The sequence below is a fragment of the Drosophila suzukii genome, chromosome Y (genome assembly GCF_043229965.1).
Source record: "Drosophila suzukii chromosome Y, CBGP_Dsuzu_IsoJpt1.0, whole genome shotgun sequence".
In the NCBI taxonomy this organism is placed as follows: domain Eukaryota; kingdom Metazoa; phylum Arthropoda; class Insecta; order Diptera; family Drosophilidae; genus Drosophila; species Drosophila suzukii.
In genome coordinates, this window is record NC_092085.1 from 8,405,147 (window position 1) to 8,422,791 (window position 17,645).

The 17,645-nt window shown below is 39.7% G+C and overlaps 1 protein-coding gene across 1 annotated transcript in view; it reads left to right on the top strand.

Annotated features, from left to right (window-relative positions):
• kl-5 (male fertility factor kl5) overlaps window positions 1-17,645 on the top strand; it is a 341,950-nt gene that overhangs the window by 26,986 nt on the left and 297,319 nt on the right. Inside the window, exons 11-12 of the mRNA XM_070997903.1 lie at window positions 554-1,384; window positions 1,445-1,896. Coding sequence (XP_070854004.1) covers window positions 554-1,384; window positions 1,445-1,896 — 1,283 coding nt within the window. The remainder of the gene's footprint in view (window positions 1-553; window positions 1,385-1,444; window positions 1,897-17,645) is intronic.

The following is a 17,645-nucleotide window of genomic DNA, read 5'->3' on the forward strand; positions in this document are numbered from 1 at the left end:
AAGATCTGACCTTTCATTAAAATGTTATAACAAATAAAGAAATCGACCCTAGGTGGCGCCGATGTGAACAGTCGCTATGCTGCATACCTCCATATCCCTCGCACTCCCCTTGTCTGGGTATTTGATAGTCGATGGCATCGTTATATATAGCGTTATCTCTTTTCAGTTTAAGTATCAATTGATTGTGTTTCTTAAATGTTAAAATCAAGTTTGTTAAATATATAGCGTGATGGTTGGTTTAGTAAAAGTATTCAATATCATAACTGAGCATTTTTTTCGAAAAGGATTGCTCTGATGCTGCCGTAAATTTTTATAGCAGTTACTTGTAGAGTAGTAATGAAGCGTTTCCGACACATAAAGTATATATATTCAGACCAAGCAGATCGTAAAGGCAGATTGTAATCCAGAAGCCTAAAACTTTACGTAGAAAAGTGTTTGCTTTACTGAACATTATCAGAAACTCTTCATTTTATTTGTGACATATTTTCAAATCAAAATAATATACTTTTTTTACTGGAAAAATTTTCTACTTACAATTAATATTTTATTTTAGGCCAACGATTTATAGTAATGATTTTTAAAATGGTGAAGTATTTACATGAACGCCTAGTAGCCGCTCAAGAAAATCTAGCAGCCATAAAGGAGAGCATTCGATCTTGGGGAAAAGTTCCCCTCTTCCAGCGCAAGGAGTTAAATCCTCAACTCTTATTACACACAGAACCCAGAGAGCCTATTTTGAACACTAGAGCATCAATGGCAGCAGAGACACAGCGTCTTATTGACCTTCTTATGTACGTAAATTTAAAGCTTTTTTTTGACATTCCGCGGCGGTACAGCCTACCCCCTGGTGAGCACGGAGAGGAGGATGAGGAGGGTGACGGTATCTGGCCTCCGATTGTAAGCCTTTCAGTAATGACTAGTGTGAAGTTCAAGAAAAAAAGGGAAGCTGCGGACGAAGAAGACGACTTAGAGGAGTTTGAGGAGGAACAGTCAGAGAGCGAGGAGGAGGTCATAACTCCGTTCCACCGGTACGAACTTTTGAACGGCTTAAGTCAGGAAGAACGCGAGCTTTTCCGTGATTACGAAATGTATGTTGACGCAAATATTGCAGAAAATCTGGTGGATGCCGTTATTACAAGCACCACTTATTTACGAATGGAAGTGGATAACCGGTATGAAAACAACACGCCGATCTTTGAGATATTTATGGAACTTCAAGAACCCAACGTGGTTTACTTTCTTAATCTGGATACTTCTTCTAAAACCGGGTTTGCCTTTTTTATTGAAACCTTACTGGATGACATGAATAACATGATGAGTCTTTTAAATCGGGTCGCCCAAGATCCAACAGAAGTAACAAGCAATCCTCTTATTAGCTTCTTTGGTATGATATCCCAGTATTGAAAAAAATAACAAAAAGTATTTATTTGTTAATTATTCATAGATGAGCTGCAAGATAAGACTGAACTGGAAAAGCAAGGCCTTGAAGTTATGAGCAAAATAAAGCTCGCTCTACAGGCCATTCGAGTACACGGCAAGGGCTTTATGGAGTTCTCAAGCTTATGGATTTGGGACAAATCTACTTATTTATCTGAAGTGAAAAAATTTGGTCGCAATTTAACCCTGGATGAACGCGATGCTGAGGCTGACCAGGAGGGAAGCTCAGGGGTCAAGATTCTAGGCTTGGAGTATCCACCACTTTCGGTTTATAAGGAACAACTAGACAAGTTTATAGAGTTGCAAGATCAAATACGCACTTGGGAAACTTTTGAAGATTTTTTTGTATTTTTGCGCCTAAACATGACCGGTTTTAAGGCTGCTGTTCTAAATCAAGTCGGACAATGGATAAGCCTTTTTAAGATGGACTTAATCAACCGCGTCAAAAACTCACTTAAGGTAGGAACATTTACACATTTTTTAAAGACGTTGCAACGTAGTTATTTTAGTGGTTTGATTTAATTGGTTTGATCAATTTGGACCTCAGTACAGATTATGTTGTATAAAGCGAATCGAATTAGAAAAACACAGGTATATTGTCAGTCTGTCAGTGTCTGTCAGTGTCTGTCAGTGTCTGTCAGTGTCTGTCAGTGTCTGTCAGTGTCTCTCAGTGTCTGTCAGTGTCTCTTAGTGTCTGTCAGTGTCTGTCAGTGTCTGTCAATGTCTGTCAGTGTCTGTCAGTGTCTGTCAGTGTTTGTCAGTGGCTGTCAATGTCTGTCAGTCTGTCAATGTCTGTCAATGTCTGTCAATGTCTGTCAATGTCTGTCAATGTCTGTCAATGTCTGTCAATGTCTGTCAATGTCTGTCAATGTCTGTCAATGTCTGTCAATGTCTGTCAATGTCTGTCAATGTCTGTCAATGTCTGTCAATGTCTGTCAATATCTGTCAATGTCTGTCAATGTCTGTCAAAGTCTGTCAATGTCTGTCAATGTCTGTCAATGTCTGTCAATGTCTGTCAATGTCTGTCAATGTCTGTCAATGTCTGTCAATGTCTGTCAATGTCTGTCAATGTCTGTCAATGTCTGTCAATGTCTGTCAATGTCTGTCAATGTCTGTCAATGTCTGTCAATGTCTGTCAATGTCTGTCAATGTCTGTCAATGTCTGTCAATGTCTGTCAATGTCTGTCAATGTCTGTCAATGTCTGTCAATGTCTGTCAATGTCTGTCAATGTCTTTCAATGTCTTTCAATGTCTGTCCATGTCTGTCAATGTCTGTCAATGTGTGTCAATGTCTGTCAATGTCTGTCAATGTCTGTCAATGTCTGTCAATGTCTGTCAATGTCTGTCAATGTCTGTCAATGTCTGTCAATGTCTGTCAATGTCTGTCAATGTCTGTCAATGTCTGTCAATGTCTGTCAATGTCTGTCAATGTCTGTCAATGTCTGTCAATGTCTGTCAATGTCTGTCAATGTCTGTCAATGTCCGTCAATGTCTGTCAATGTCTGTCAATGTCTGTCAATGTCTGTCAATGTCTGTCAATGTCTGTATGACGCGTAAGAGGTATATTTTTGGGTTTTATTCTTAATTGAACCTGTAATCAATGTATAAGTATAAGGGGATAAAATAAAGTTCATGCCTGTGCTTCATGGGTTTCTGGTGAACCAGCTTCCGTGACGGTCGACGGTTTGAATTGGTAACGCCGTGCGTTCGTCGTGGTCTCGCGTGGGGTATGTTCTAGTCATGTGAAATGACGTTTGGAGATAACTCGCCAAGACTGCGACCGATCCATAAACTGCATCCGGAACCAGTTCTGAGGCTGACACACAGGCCACACCCGGGAATCCGGTGAACATTTTCAGGTCGGTAGAACCGATAACAAAACGAAGGATCTACTTTGAACCGAGTCCCGACAGACACCCTGTAACTTTGTGTTTAACATCTGGAAGGCATCGATTTACAAATCAATAAACGATCATGACCGGTTTTGGAGCTGACCCAAATCCCACGAGGACCGGTTCTGAACCGAATCCCAGCCATTCGAATAAGAACCGATGCGTTGTGGCACGCCCTAGTTTGTCAACAGCTAATATTACTAACAGCGACTAAGTACAAGAGTTAGGTTCCAGACCACTTACATCGATGTCTTCCTCGACCGGCTGTCGGAGCACAATTGAATCGTGCCGGTCTGGGAGCCAACTTTTATACCCGTTCCTGGTGAATAGGTTGACGCTCGTTTGTGATGGTTATCGATTGCCGAATTTGTGTGACCAGGTTTGTGGTTTGTGGTGGTTTGACCCATGTTCAAACATGATCGCTGACTGGCAGGTCGGTGTGACCTGGCGGCTTGTGGGAGGGCGGGCGTTCAAAAACATTTCGGTATTAATTTTTGGTAAGCGTTGCTTTTATTATGACCGCTGTTTCGGTGGAAGGTGCTGATCCTAGAAAGTGAAACAGTTTTTAGCGCTTGTGCAATTCCGGAATTGATAGCGTGAGCCATTTTACTTTGATCTGGAACTGCAACTGAACCGTTCTTAGCAGAATTGAGGTTACATGGGGTTGCTAATAGATGTATATCTGTATAGAGAGATGATGAATACAAAGAGAGACCAGCTGAGGGAAAGCTCGAGTTTGACCGAACATTGGGATTAAGACCATATATCATAAATAAAGTGTGTCGAAATAGGGTCCGAAAAACTGGATGTATGGCCAGCAAATAATAACAATAAGTGGAGCTTATCTGAAGCTGTTCGAGCCACTGTTGCTGCTGGGAAAAATTAAAGGACAGAGAAAATGAGAGGACTATAAGTTGCTTGAAAGCTGTTATGGAAGTTATTTTTATCTGAAAGGTTTCTTTTAGTCGATGAAATTTTAAGTTATACATAAATTTAACAAAAACAAGGAAGAACGCTATAGTCGAGAGCCTCGACTATCAAATACCCGTTACTCATCTGAAGGGGCCAAAGGAAAATGGAGATATACAAGCGAGATTGAAATGCTCCACCTACCGGCGGTAGACAGATTTAAGCGTTATGAGACAAGACGAATACATTTCAGTTAAAATTTTTTATCTAGCATGAAAATTGTGGGCGCCACAGGCTTGGGCTTGTGGGGGTAACAAACTTGCGCTGCGTACAAGGCTACGCTATGCAGCTTTCATCCGGACAGACAGACGGACACACGGACATGGCTAGATCGACTTGACTAGTGATCCTGATCAAGAACATTTATACTTTTTAGGGACTGCTACATACTTTCCGACGAATCTAGTATACCCTTTTACTCTACGAGTAACGGGTATAAAAATATCAATGAAGACCATTTTTTAGATCAGACCCCTACATAGGAATGCTAATATTCTAGTAGACACTAAAGCCACTGCTTGTTATATCAAAAACGGAATTCTTGAGAATAAAAATGAATTATTAATTTACCTCTTGCTCAACCCGAAGATCCCCTTCAGTTCCAAAAAAAAAGATTTACTTGTGAATCACCTTGTGAATCCCGTGGGACATGTCCTCTTGCAGAAGAAAATTTTATGGGATGTCCGCAATTTCACAAGGGAAAATTCAAATGAAAATTTTTCGAAGACCCACGGGATTTCACTTGTTCCGTATGGCTTGCCACGTACCGGTGTCACGTACCACGTGAAATCACTTGTGGAAATCAGAATAATTCCATTGAGTTTTCACTTATGAAATCACTTGCAAGTGACACATCCCAAGTGAAATCACTTGTGAAATTCAGAATATTTCCAATGAGTTTTCACTTATGAAAATATAGAATTTAAAATACATACATTTTTATTTACTTTTACATTCATTTTAATTAAAAAGTGTTATTTAGGTGTTAAAGGACAATTATTGTTAGGAAGCCTAGTATAATGTTAATGTTATAATGTTAATGTTAATTTGCTTTTCACATTAGACATCGCCTTCCTTACACCTTTGTCCAGGTCCACCGAATCCTTGGCCAACGCTCCTGAAAAAATTCATGGGCATATGATAAAAAAATGCGTTTTATTTCTTTATTTACATATTTACCTTTTAGAGCTGTGTTTCACCCTTTGCAGGATTTTTATTGGCGCAAAACATCATTCACTTTCGGCTTACGGAACCCATTGAATACCTTAACACTTTAAACTAAGATCAATTCACTTTATTATTTTCACTTTAAAAAACGAAAGAAGTAAGTCTGCTGCGCACAATTTAAATGGCTTGCTTCCCTTTCAATGAACCAAGTCTTCCTCTCACCCCTTTACTTGATTTCTTTTGTTTTCTCTTCGCTGTTGGCGTGTGCCACTGCACCTATACCCTTTCTAAAGCGAAAAATATCCGACTACATAATATTTACTTTTTGAGTAAAAAATTCAAAATCAATTTTTTTAAAACGGTACTATTATAATGTTTTAAATATTTAAATCAATTTTAACCGAATAAATTTCTATAACTTAACTAAAAAATTATAAAGCAATATAAGTTGCTTTTTTTTCGTTATACAATTCTCCTAAAATATTAGGGCGTTCACAATTTGCTGCGCCACCAAAATTTTTCCACCGAAACATTAGTTGCTAGCCGAACATAACGTGGAGATTTGTCAAAAAAAGAGCGAGAAGCTCCGAGTACCTGCCTCTTTTTGTTGCACGATCGTTTTCGTATCACTAAATAAATATATTTGAGACAAGGCATTTGTTCTATGAAATAGAACAAATTGACTCTGACTTATTAATTGGATTATATTTATTTAAACAAGTCGGAGCTATAATAAGAATAGAAAAGGGAGTATTGGAGTATAAAGGAAAGACAGAAAAATTAATATGTTATGATAGTGAGGAAAAAAACGAAACAAGTTTGACCGAAGTCAAAAATAAACTTCCATTAAAGGAATTTGTTTTAAAAAAATATTTTGATTAAAAAGTTACTAAAACACAGATTCTATATTTGTGTAAAGTAGGGAGAAAATTTTGGGATCAATAACTCCCGAACACGCCGACGTAGAAATATCCGTCTGGTTAGAAATATAAACGATTTGGATGTGTGGACTGTATGTAATTTTATTCTTGCCAGTTGCGAAGCCTATTTGATACTGATATGAATTTCACAAAAAGACGCCGTCGTAGCAGCGTTGCCAGAAACGAAAAAAGGTATATATTTATGTATATCGGTTTTATGTTACAAAGGATAGAGATGGCATTATGCGCCTAATGATGGGAGCTTATTAAAGACTGCCACCGTTCAGGAACATCCCGGCCCGCCCTGAAACACAGTTTCTGAACTGGGAAAAAGCGAAATCTTCGTGATTGGCCTGGTCATCTCTCCTGTTCAGGTCTTCAATTTGACTGCTCGAACGAGGTTGTCCTTCCCTGGATAGGTTTCCATTACCCGTCCGATGTGCCAAGATGCTGGTGGTGTATTAGACTCCTTAACGAGAACTACATCATCGATCGAGAGTTTGGGTGTAAAGGTGGTCCATTTCGGACGTTGTTGCAGAGTAGTCAGATACTCCTGATGCCATTTCTTCCAGAATCTTTGAATCATAGCCTGGATGCTTAGCCAATATCCTAATCGACCCACACGGATGTGGCTTAAGTCTGGATCTGGACGGTGGTTAACGGTCGCCCAATTAAGAAGTGGGCGGGTGATAAGTAGTTGTCTTCGGTATCAGATGTGTAGCATAAGGGGCGTGAATTTATCACTGCGCTGATTTGAACTAGCAAGGTGCGCATTTGTTCGAAGGTAAGCGTTGAGTTGTCGGTGGCTCGGAGCAGATGCATTTTGACAGCGAACTGCCGACTCCCATTCCCCTGCCTGAATTCCATCATCCGCCAAAGTGGATGTGACGATGTCCCTGTGTCGTTGTGATGAAAGCAATTCTTGCATTTCGTTGAGGGATCGCTTAGCTCCAATAAAGTTGGTTCCGTTGTCGCTGTAGATCTTGCTACACTTGCCACGTAGGGATATGAAGCGGCGCAAGGCAGCCAAGAAGGTTTCTGTTGTCAGGTCTGTGACAAGTTCCAGGTGTATGGCCGAGGTGACCATGCAGACGAACAGGCAAATGTAGCCCTTGCTGATACGTGGCTTCCGAACTTTGGCATCCTTTAGAAGGATTGGACCTGCATAGTCGCAACCAGTATTGACGAATGGAAGGGCTTGAGTAATACGCACGCTGGGTAAATCAGCCATTTGTTGTTGGGCGGTGTGGTGACGTTGACGAAAGCAGCATAAGCAGTCGTGTGTTATTCTGCGAATGAGATTACGTGCTCCAATTATCCAGAATCTCTGCCGAACGATTACGAACAGGGAAGAAACGTCAGGGTGAAGATTTAGTCGGTGCTCGTGTTCCAGGATCAGCTTCGAAATTCGGTGCGTTTTTGGTAGCAAAATTGTGTGTTTTGCCTCTCCTGACAACTGCGATTGGTGCAGTCGTCCGCCTACCCTCAGCAAATCGTTTTCGTCAATCATTGGTGTAAGTTTGACAAGCTGCAATCGGTTCCTTAGGGGTTTCTTGGCAAGGAGCAATTAATAGTCCTCGTGAAAACAGTGCTGCGCGTGTTTTATACAAATGATCCTTGCTGCCTCAATCTCTTCAAATGTAAGAGCTCTTGAGACCCTATCGCAGGACGGGTTTTGTGTGCGTTGAATGAATCGCTTCACATAGGCGACAATGTGAACGAGCTTGAGCCAAGAAGAAACTCGTGCGATCAGCTCATCGAGTGGATGAACCTGAGTTGCAACAGCCACAGTAGCCAAACAGTTGGACTTGACTTTTCCTTGAATGCGTTTGTCTGAAAGAGATAAACCAAAACGTGAACCATCAACTTTACCAGGTATTGATCCTTGTCCCGAAGCCACAAAGGCCCATTCCACCACAAATGGAAGTCGATGAGGTCAGCAGCCATCAGACCCCTGGAAGCACAGTCAGTTGGGTTTGATTTGGAGTCTACGTGCCGCCAGGCCTTCCTTGGAATAGAGTCAAGGATTTCCGAGGTTCTGTTTCCAATAAAAGTCTTTAGTTGGGCTGGTGCATAGGATAACCAGGAGAGCACTATTGAGGAGTCGGACCAGGCAAAAACAGTTATGTTCTTGTGGCGTAATCCAGAGGAGAATGAACGAATGAGTTGGCTTAGAAGATATGCTGCGCAAAGTTCCAGGCGTGGCAAAGATTGTTGTTTTAGTGGCGCCACCCTTGTCTTCGCAGCCACAAGGGACACCGAGATGGATCCGTCGTCATTTGTAACTCTGCTGTACACCACAGCAGCATACGCCTTGGTTGAGGCATCCGAAAATCCGTGGAGCTCGATATTGTCTGCGTCGTTGGCAACGAAGCGTGGTAATTCGAATTTTTGTAGAGTGTCTAGATCTGCTCTCCACTTCAGCCAGTTGTCCGCTAGTTTAGTTGGGAGCGGGTCATATCAATCCAAGTTTAAGAGCCAGAGTTTTTGGAAAATAATCTTAAATTGGATTACAATGGGTGCCGAGAGTCCGAGACGATCAAATATCCTAGAAACGTCGGACAAAACTTGTCTCTTTGTGCAGTCAGGACTGGCCGCTAGACCAATGTTGTACGTTAGAATGTCTTTTCCAGGATGCCAGTATAGTCCGAGAACCTTAACTGGAGACGATTGTGCGGCGGTATCATCCTTTTGTTTGAATGAGGTATTGGATACCCATTTCCCGAGTTCCAGATTTGCGCACGACATCAGCTGAATCAACTCGTCTCGGTTTCGACGTAGTTCATCCTCATTGTTTGACCCAGTAAGATCATCATCGACATAAAAATCGTCCAATAGGATTTTTGAAGCATTCGGGTATTCGTCTTGATGATCCACAGCGAGTTGTTCCAGCACTCGTACCGCCAGGAATGGTGCACATGACGATCCGTAGGTTACAGTGCACAATTGGAAATGCTTGATCGGATCGGATGGATCCTTTCTCCAAACGATCTTCTGGTAGCTTCTAACGATGTCCGCTGAGAACGCGAACTTGTACATTCGAAAGCGTAGGCACACAGCAAATAGATCGCGCTGAATACTGGGCCCCGTGAAAAGAGTGTCATTTAAGGCCTTACCGTTAGCGTCGCGAAAGGATCCATCAAAGACCACTCGCAGTTTTTGGCCTAGCACTGGGTGGTGGGGAAGAGAGAACTGATTCCCATGTGTTCCAGATTGATATACTCCCGCATAAAGTATACGTACTGTGTCCGCAGTTGCTCGTTTTATTGTAGTCGTCGCTATACCCTGTAGAGTTTCTCCGAATTCAGGACTTTCCGTGTTGAACGGAAGTGGGTGGCGAGAAAGTGTTTTTCGACCTGGTCGTCTTCCGGTTCCAATTTTGTGTTGCTTTGAACGTTCTCCAGTTCCCAGAACTTCTGAAGCGTGTTGTCAATATCCATTGTTGTGGTTAGTGCAATAGCGTTGCTTGCGTTCGATGTGTTGAGTGAAGTGATTACCCATCCGAATACCGACGAAATAGCGATAAGATTACCCTTGTTGTCGTACATCTTTCGTCCTGTGAACACTGACCATACGTGTTCGCTTCCCAATAGTATATCTACTGGTGTGTTTGCGTTGATATGTGTATCCGCCAGCTGCAGATCCTTAAATACCTCGAGTGTCGATGCGTCGATATTTTGGCGTTCCAGAGATGAGATGATTCCGCCTAGCACGTGGGCATAGACAACCAATCGACCATCGGATATGCGAGACTTAATTTGCAGCGTGCTGCATCCCCTTGTCGTGTCTGCTTTTACGGAAGAGATTCCCGTAACCAAAATGCGTGATGCCGACCGTGTCAATCCGACAGCTCATAAGACAGCTCTGATTCTGTGTCCAATAGAAAACGGCATGTTACGTGGTCACCTTTTGCGTTTTTAACATACACCATAGCAGTTGTTTGAATTCCGTTAGATGTGTTGATTTTGCAGTGCCTTGTGCACATACAACCTTTTGGGTGCCCGCTCTTTGGGCCAAATGACTGAGTGTCACTGAGTTTGTGTTAGACGCGCATAAGTTTTGCTCGTCCCCCTCCGCTATCTGGGCAAGATTCCCACTAGCCTGCGGGTTCGGTTGGACATGAAGAAGTGAGTGATGATTTCCTTTGCATTGCCTGCACTTGTATGTTGTAGCATAGTGATTTTTCCTTCACAAATGATCGCCTCTGCAGTCCAGACATATCCAGGAACTGCTGACAGCCATATAGAGAGTGTTTCGTAGAACTACATTTGGTGCAGCCACTACTTTCAACCGCAACCATCGATTGTGTGATCCGTTCTTGCTTTTCAGGATGTGTTGTTGTCTTGCTTCCAGTCGCAAGCTGGCTTTTGCTCAGCTCCAGTGCCTCGCAGCGAGAATCGAGAAACTTGAAGAATTCCTCTAGAGTGAGTAAACCCGTCTCCATGCTGCGCTCAATCCACCTGCGCCGTGTGTCAGCGTCAAGTTTCTCTAGGGCTAGATATATGATACCGCATCCAATCCACGAACAATAAGACTGTTGAATCGATATTTGTAGTTGTTAGCAAGCTCATAAACTGTTCCAAAAACGAGTTTACAATGTGCCGTGGACGATTATATCTTTCCCTAAGACGTTCCCATGCAGTGTTGTAAACCGTGTCCGTAATTGCCAGGTGACGAACCAAGTTGGCAGCCTAATCAACAATAAGTGTTTTCAAGTGATGAAACTTCTGGGTGTTCGACAAATGCTGTTTGTTATGAATTGTGCTTTCACATATGTCTTGAAAGGATGGCAACTCTGTGTAGTTGCACGAGAACCGTTTGATTTGAATATTAGGCAATTCGCTTAGATTTGAATTCGCCGTGAGTACCGAGTTCCGAGAATTCGCTAATGTAACGTCACTACCAACATGATCAGGCGTGTTCGGTGTGCTCTGACTTACAGCAAGTCGCTCAAATAGTTGTTGGTTTTGTTGCAGCAAGTTCCAGATTGCATCGTTGTTTGAATGTAGCCCGTTGCTGCCACTCGCACCGCTTTTAGATGTCCCAGGTTGTAGATCATTACTCCTTTCCTTGCGAATAGCGCTTGCCCTTAGGTATTTTGCTTCGTAGACCGCATTGTTCATCTCCGGATCGACATAGCCTTCCACTTTCTCGTGAAGCGCAATGCAAAACTCCTTCCAAACTTTATTTAGAAGCTCTATCCGTGTGACGATCTCTGTGTCTGTAGCAATCTCCTTTTGTTCAGCCCATGCCAAGACACGTGTGATGTTGGACTTGAGTCTGGCACGGCTTTTCACTAATGATTTTAATTGTTCCATTGCAAACAATTACTCTGAGAATCAAAGCACTTCCAAACTGTCCAAGAATCCGGAACGATGGACCAGCAATATGGTTATAAATATAAACGATTTGGATGTGTTGACTGTATGTAATTTTATTCTTGCCAGTTGCGAAGCCTGTTTGGTACTGATATGAATTTCGCAAAAAGACGCCGTCGAAGCAGCGTTGCCAGAAACGAAAAAAGGTATATATATGTATGTACAATGTGGGGTTTTTATTATTTTTAAAGTATATAAGTTTAAGTATTTATTTAAATGATTAAATATGGTATGTCACAATTCCATTGTGATATTCGATGACGTAGCTTGTGAAAAACAAGATAACATAAGATCTTATTTTTGTATGGGTCGACATAAAAATATCGACTCTTTTTATTTATGTCAAACGTATAGTCATATACCTAAACATCTGATTCGTGACAATGCCAACTTTATTATAATGTTTAAGCAAGATGATTTAAATATGCGGCATATATATCGGGACCATATTAACACTGATATAAATTATGAAACATTTGTGAAAATTTGTCAAAAATGTTGGGAGGACAAGCACGGACTCCTATTAATTAGCAAGGATAACGGAAGATACAGAAAAGGATTTGATCAATTTATTATGATTTAAGGAGTAATTTCAATATAAAGCTTGCTTGCTCTTAACAATGCATACATTATTTTGACATTTTTTAAAAGTAGCTTCAAAACAATAAAATAATTTTTATACATTATTTTAAAGTTGGGACTAGATGTGTAAAGATGTGTAAGAAACCTAAATTAACCAAATTAAGTTTCATGAGGAAATTGACCATTTTATTGAACAATTTAAAGGAGAGATAATTGGTCAGCATTTTCAATATCTTCTGAACACAAAATCTATGTTCATGAATCGATGTGGACATGATCTCAAAACTACGAATTATGGTGAACACTTTACATTTTGTAATCAAGAAATGACGTCGGAAACGTGCGCCTGCTTCTTCTATGCAAATCGCCGGAATCAAAGCAGAAAATTAATTTCTATATATAACAAAAATGTTCGCAATACCAAAATAAATGAATAAATGTATTATTATGCTACAAAATAAACTTCTGACTTTTTATTTCGAGTTAAAATTACAGGTACGGAGAATGGAAAATATTTCCTTGACTGAGATATGTCGGCTACTTGCGAGTTGTTGCGCGGTCGTAATTTCAACCCCTATTATGGGAACGTATTACAGCTAGCAGTCAGCCATGAAGTCGTTGGGGTGAGGCCCATGATCTTGTCAATGAGCGTGCGCCTTCTGGGTTGTGCAAGTTATCCAGCTCATGATCCCAGCCTCTACCCAATTTATGAACAATCTCTTCATATACAATTCTTAGCTGTATTAGAGAGAATTAGCAGAGAATTAGATCATCCGATTTCCCGACTCTCTTGAGTCCAACCCTTGTCCAACTCTTAATGAGTTCCCCAATTCTCTTAAACCGAGGTTTGATTATCAGATAAGCGGCCCTTGGCCAGGCAGTCCGTTTTTGCATCCGAGAAGATCGGTTGTATAAAAAGTTAATTGTGAACCGCCAAGAATAAAAGTCGATACTAAGGAAATGTTGTGAAGTTTAAACTTAGTGAATAAAAAATAAAAATAAATTTTTTTAAAAAATTCACAAGTGAAGTTAGTAATTGGCGCCCAACGTGGGGCCACGCCTAATTTGTTCTAAATAAAGCTTTAAAGTAAATAACCAACGGTTTTAAAGTGAAAAGGAACTTGAGTGGTCTAATAAAAGCCCAACCGACAAAAAAGTTTGTGTTAAAAATAAAAGGAGGAAATTAATAAATGAAATAATCCCCTTTTACTTACAAAAATCTGCTAATTAGTAATCGACATAATAAACCTTCGGTTTAACAAAAAAACTAAAACGGTCTCAAAAAATAAAACCAAAAAATTTACAAAGTTAAACAAAAAATTTAAAAACTGTAAAAGTGAAAGCTAATACAAAAAATGTAAAAACTGTGAAAGTGAAAGCTGATACAAAAAAACAACTGAGAAACAAAATTCAAAAACAATTATAAATTCAAATACCAAATCGAACAAGAAGGAAGAGCTGAGGGCAATCCCTCGCTAAACAGCGACGACCAGAAATCAAATTGAAGGAAGAGCTAAGGGCAATCCCTCGCTAAAAATTGACGACCACAAAAATAAATTGAAGGAAGAGCTGAGGGCCATCCCTCGCTAAAATCAACCAAGAAGGGCGACCCCAGCAGGATCATCAAAGGAAAACGGACGATATCACACTAAATCCAGAAGAAAAGAAAACAATTAGTGAGCGTATACTGTTTATTTTTTATATTCTATTTAAGTACTATAAGCAGAAAAATTTAAACAAAATCAAACAAGGTGGAAGACCTCATTAACGATTTTGAAAGAATTCTCACCATGCCCCTACCACAACCTGCAATGGTTTCTAGCAGCCAAGCTAATAACCAAGTGAGCGAATGATTTGCACATATTGTAAATAATGAATTGAATCCCTTAAGGAATGAGATCGTGAGTTTAAAAGCACAACTAAATCAAAATATAAAAGAGGTTGAAGATTTTCAAGTAGAAGACATTGACCCAAATATTAAATGTGAAACTTCCTTTGAAATTATCAAATCAGTCAGGGAATTTAAAGGAGAAGAAGACAAATATGTGAGTTGGAGGGAATCAGCAGAAATAGCCATGGCACAATATGCTAGAGGTAGCGAAAGGTTCTTTTTTTTCATTATCAATCTTGAGGAACCAAATAACTGGCACAGCAAACGATGCCCTAACACACAATGGAACGGTACTAAGTTTTGACGCCATAATGGCAAGGTTGGACTTTGTTTTTAGTGACAAACGTCCAATCCATATAATTGAGCAAGACTTAGGAGTACGAAGTCAAGGGAAACTGTCCATAATGGAATATTATGGGTTAGTTAATAAAAAACTAACTCTTCTAATAAATAAAACCATTATGACTTACGGCAGAAATAAGTCTTTAACTGCTGAAATGAACGAAAAACACAAAAAGACAGCTCTAAGAGTATTCATAACTGGCCTCAACGGCCATATCTCAGACGTCATATTTTCTATGAATCCGCCAGACTAACCGAACGCTATGGTAATAGTACAAGAACTAGAAAGCAATCATTTGAGGGCCCAATTCGCTAACAATTTTACATCATCACAGCGCAGGAGTTATGAGTCAAATTTATTCGGGTACCAAAACTCAAATAATAGATCCAAGCAAAGTAACCATAATAATCATAATAGTAATCAAAGGAATACTAACAACTTGAGGTTTAATCAACCCGATAGCCAGAATAGAAACAATTATAATCAAAATAAAAATCTTAATTGGAATCAGGGTAGACAGTATAATCCACAATATAATTCCCATAATCAATGCAATTCCTATAAAGCTCAGCAAAGCAAGCCAGAACCGATGGACGTAGATGAATCCTTACAGATTCAGAATAGGCCAAAGTACAGTCAGGGTTATAACAATTATGGTAACAACAACTATAATCAGAATAAATGGAATCAAAATAAAAAGCTCGTTGCATCAAAGATGAACTTAACTTAGTTGATTATTCTGAAGTTATAATTAGACCAGCTCAGAAGTATAACATGACTATACATTCCATTACCAACCAACGACCGTAGGATATATTATACAATAAAATCGGACATGATACTGTTCCACAGTTATTAAAACAGGCACAAGAGAAAATGTTAAGTTCTCACAACAAATGTAGAAAGGAAAAGGACTATCTCGTAGGGGAAGTCATTTATGAGAAAAAACACGGGGAAAGGAATAAGCTTAACTCTATATATATAAAACAAGTAGTTAAGGAGAATTTACTTAATAAGGTTATCATAAACAAAAGAAATCGTACGATTCATAAAGATAACATCAAATCTTAAACACAGTTTGTCTTAAATTACAGAAAATGAATTCAATAATATTTGTATTATTGATAGTAGCGGCCACCAATTCCGAAATAATGGATTACACGAACCATGATTTTTCCCTCAACAAGGATACAAAAGACATTCTTATTTATGATTCATACGCTGACCTATTTCATATAACTAATTTAAGTTTATATAAAGACATAATCAAACTCGAATCAGCACACATAAACAAAAATAATAATTTACAGTGGGAAATTTCCTATGATTTAGATATTATTAAAATGCTCCTCTCACAAATTTTACCAAGTAGGCCAAAAAGATGAATTAATGAAATAGGCAGCCTTTGGAAATGGATAGCAGGGACTCCCGATCACGATGATTTGATAACGGTGCAAAATAAAATTGATGATTTAATCCAAAATAATAACAATCAATTTGTTATTAACTCTAAATTATTTAAAGAAATAAAAACCCTATCTGAGAATCTCCAAACAGTTATTTCAAATCAAGTATTTCCATTCAGAAAACACCGTCTTCGCTTGCTCACTTACGATCTGATGAATTTAATGGATACAATTACATTAGCAAAAATATATGTCTTCAACACTAAAATTTTGAGCGCTGAAGAAATCCAATAAATATATAGACACGAACAGAAACCTGTAGTAATTACTGACATATTAGATATATCAAAATTTAAAATAACCATACACCAAGAATTAATTGTAATATATGTGGGGTTTTTATTATTTTTAAAGTATATAAGTTTAAGTATTTATTTAAATGATTAAATGTGGTATGTCACAATGTGAGTATAATTAAGACCGTCGTCGCGTCGTTTTGCTTTTCACATAAGCACGTCTTCTTTGGATCAGATCTCGTCAAATACTGCCTCTACTTGTCGTTATCGTCTTATCGTCGTTGTTCTCGTCCTTTACTTCTTTTGGGTCGTCTTCTTCTGGAATGTGTGTTACTGCTCGTCGTTCTCGTTGTCTAGATCGGGATTGTTAGGGTGATACTCGTAACATCACTCCCACATTCGGCCATTCTGATCAAACATTCGCCTCGAATGTTTCGTCGTTGTCATCGTGGGTGGGCCATGGCTTGAGATATTCGGCACAGGTTGAAGAAATTTTTGGACCGCCTGAGTTGCCGACTTTCTGGACATCGTAGGCGTTGTTGTGCTTGACTTTCGTGATTTGGTAAGGACCCAAAAACTTCGGCTTTAATTTGAGACCTACGCCAAATTGTGTGCGCTGTTGTAAAGCCTTGCTGGTTTGCTTAGCAGATTATACGTCTTTTTGTTTTCCGTTTGAAGCTTTAAAATTTGTGATTTTGCTTTTAGCCTTAGATCGTTTCGAGAGTCCTGAAACAGCGCTATGGTTTCGTTGTTGATTAGCTCATGGAGCTGTTGGTCATCTTTGTTTCTCATTTTGACGCCGATTAGAAGCTCAAAAGGTGTGGCGTTGATACTTCTCGAGAAAGTAGAGTTGATGGCTTGTTAAACTCGATCAACGTGTCTGTACCATTTTGTAGGATTTATATATTTTCATCGTCGCAATACTTGAGAAAATCTTGGGCTAAGAAAGCTGAACCTCGATCCGAAATGATACAAGCTGGGTTACCAAACACATTACTTTGTCCTCGTAGCTTTGTAATGATCCTCGATTCGAAATGATGCAAGCTGGGTTAGGTTAGGTTAGGGCGGCTGTCGGACTATAGTCCGACACACTAAGACCTCAATGGGTCCGTTGTGATACCGCATGATCTCGTTTCTTCCTTCTCTAGGGAAGATTTTATAAAGGCACTTATGCTTTTGAGATTAATCTCCGATATTTCGGTAAGATCGTCGATGAAGGGGCTTCCTAAGTGTTTCAGTCTGAGTCTGCATAGGGCTGGGCAGAAGCAGAGAAGGTGTTCTACCGTTTCCACTTCTTCCTCATCCCTACAGCTTCTGCAGAAATCATTTGAGAGATAAGACACTGTGGTGCGTTTTGCCAATGG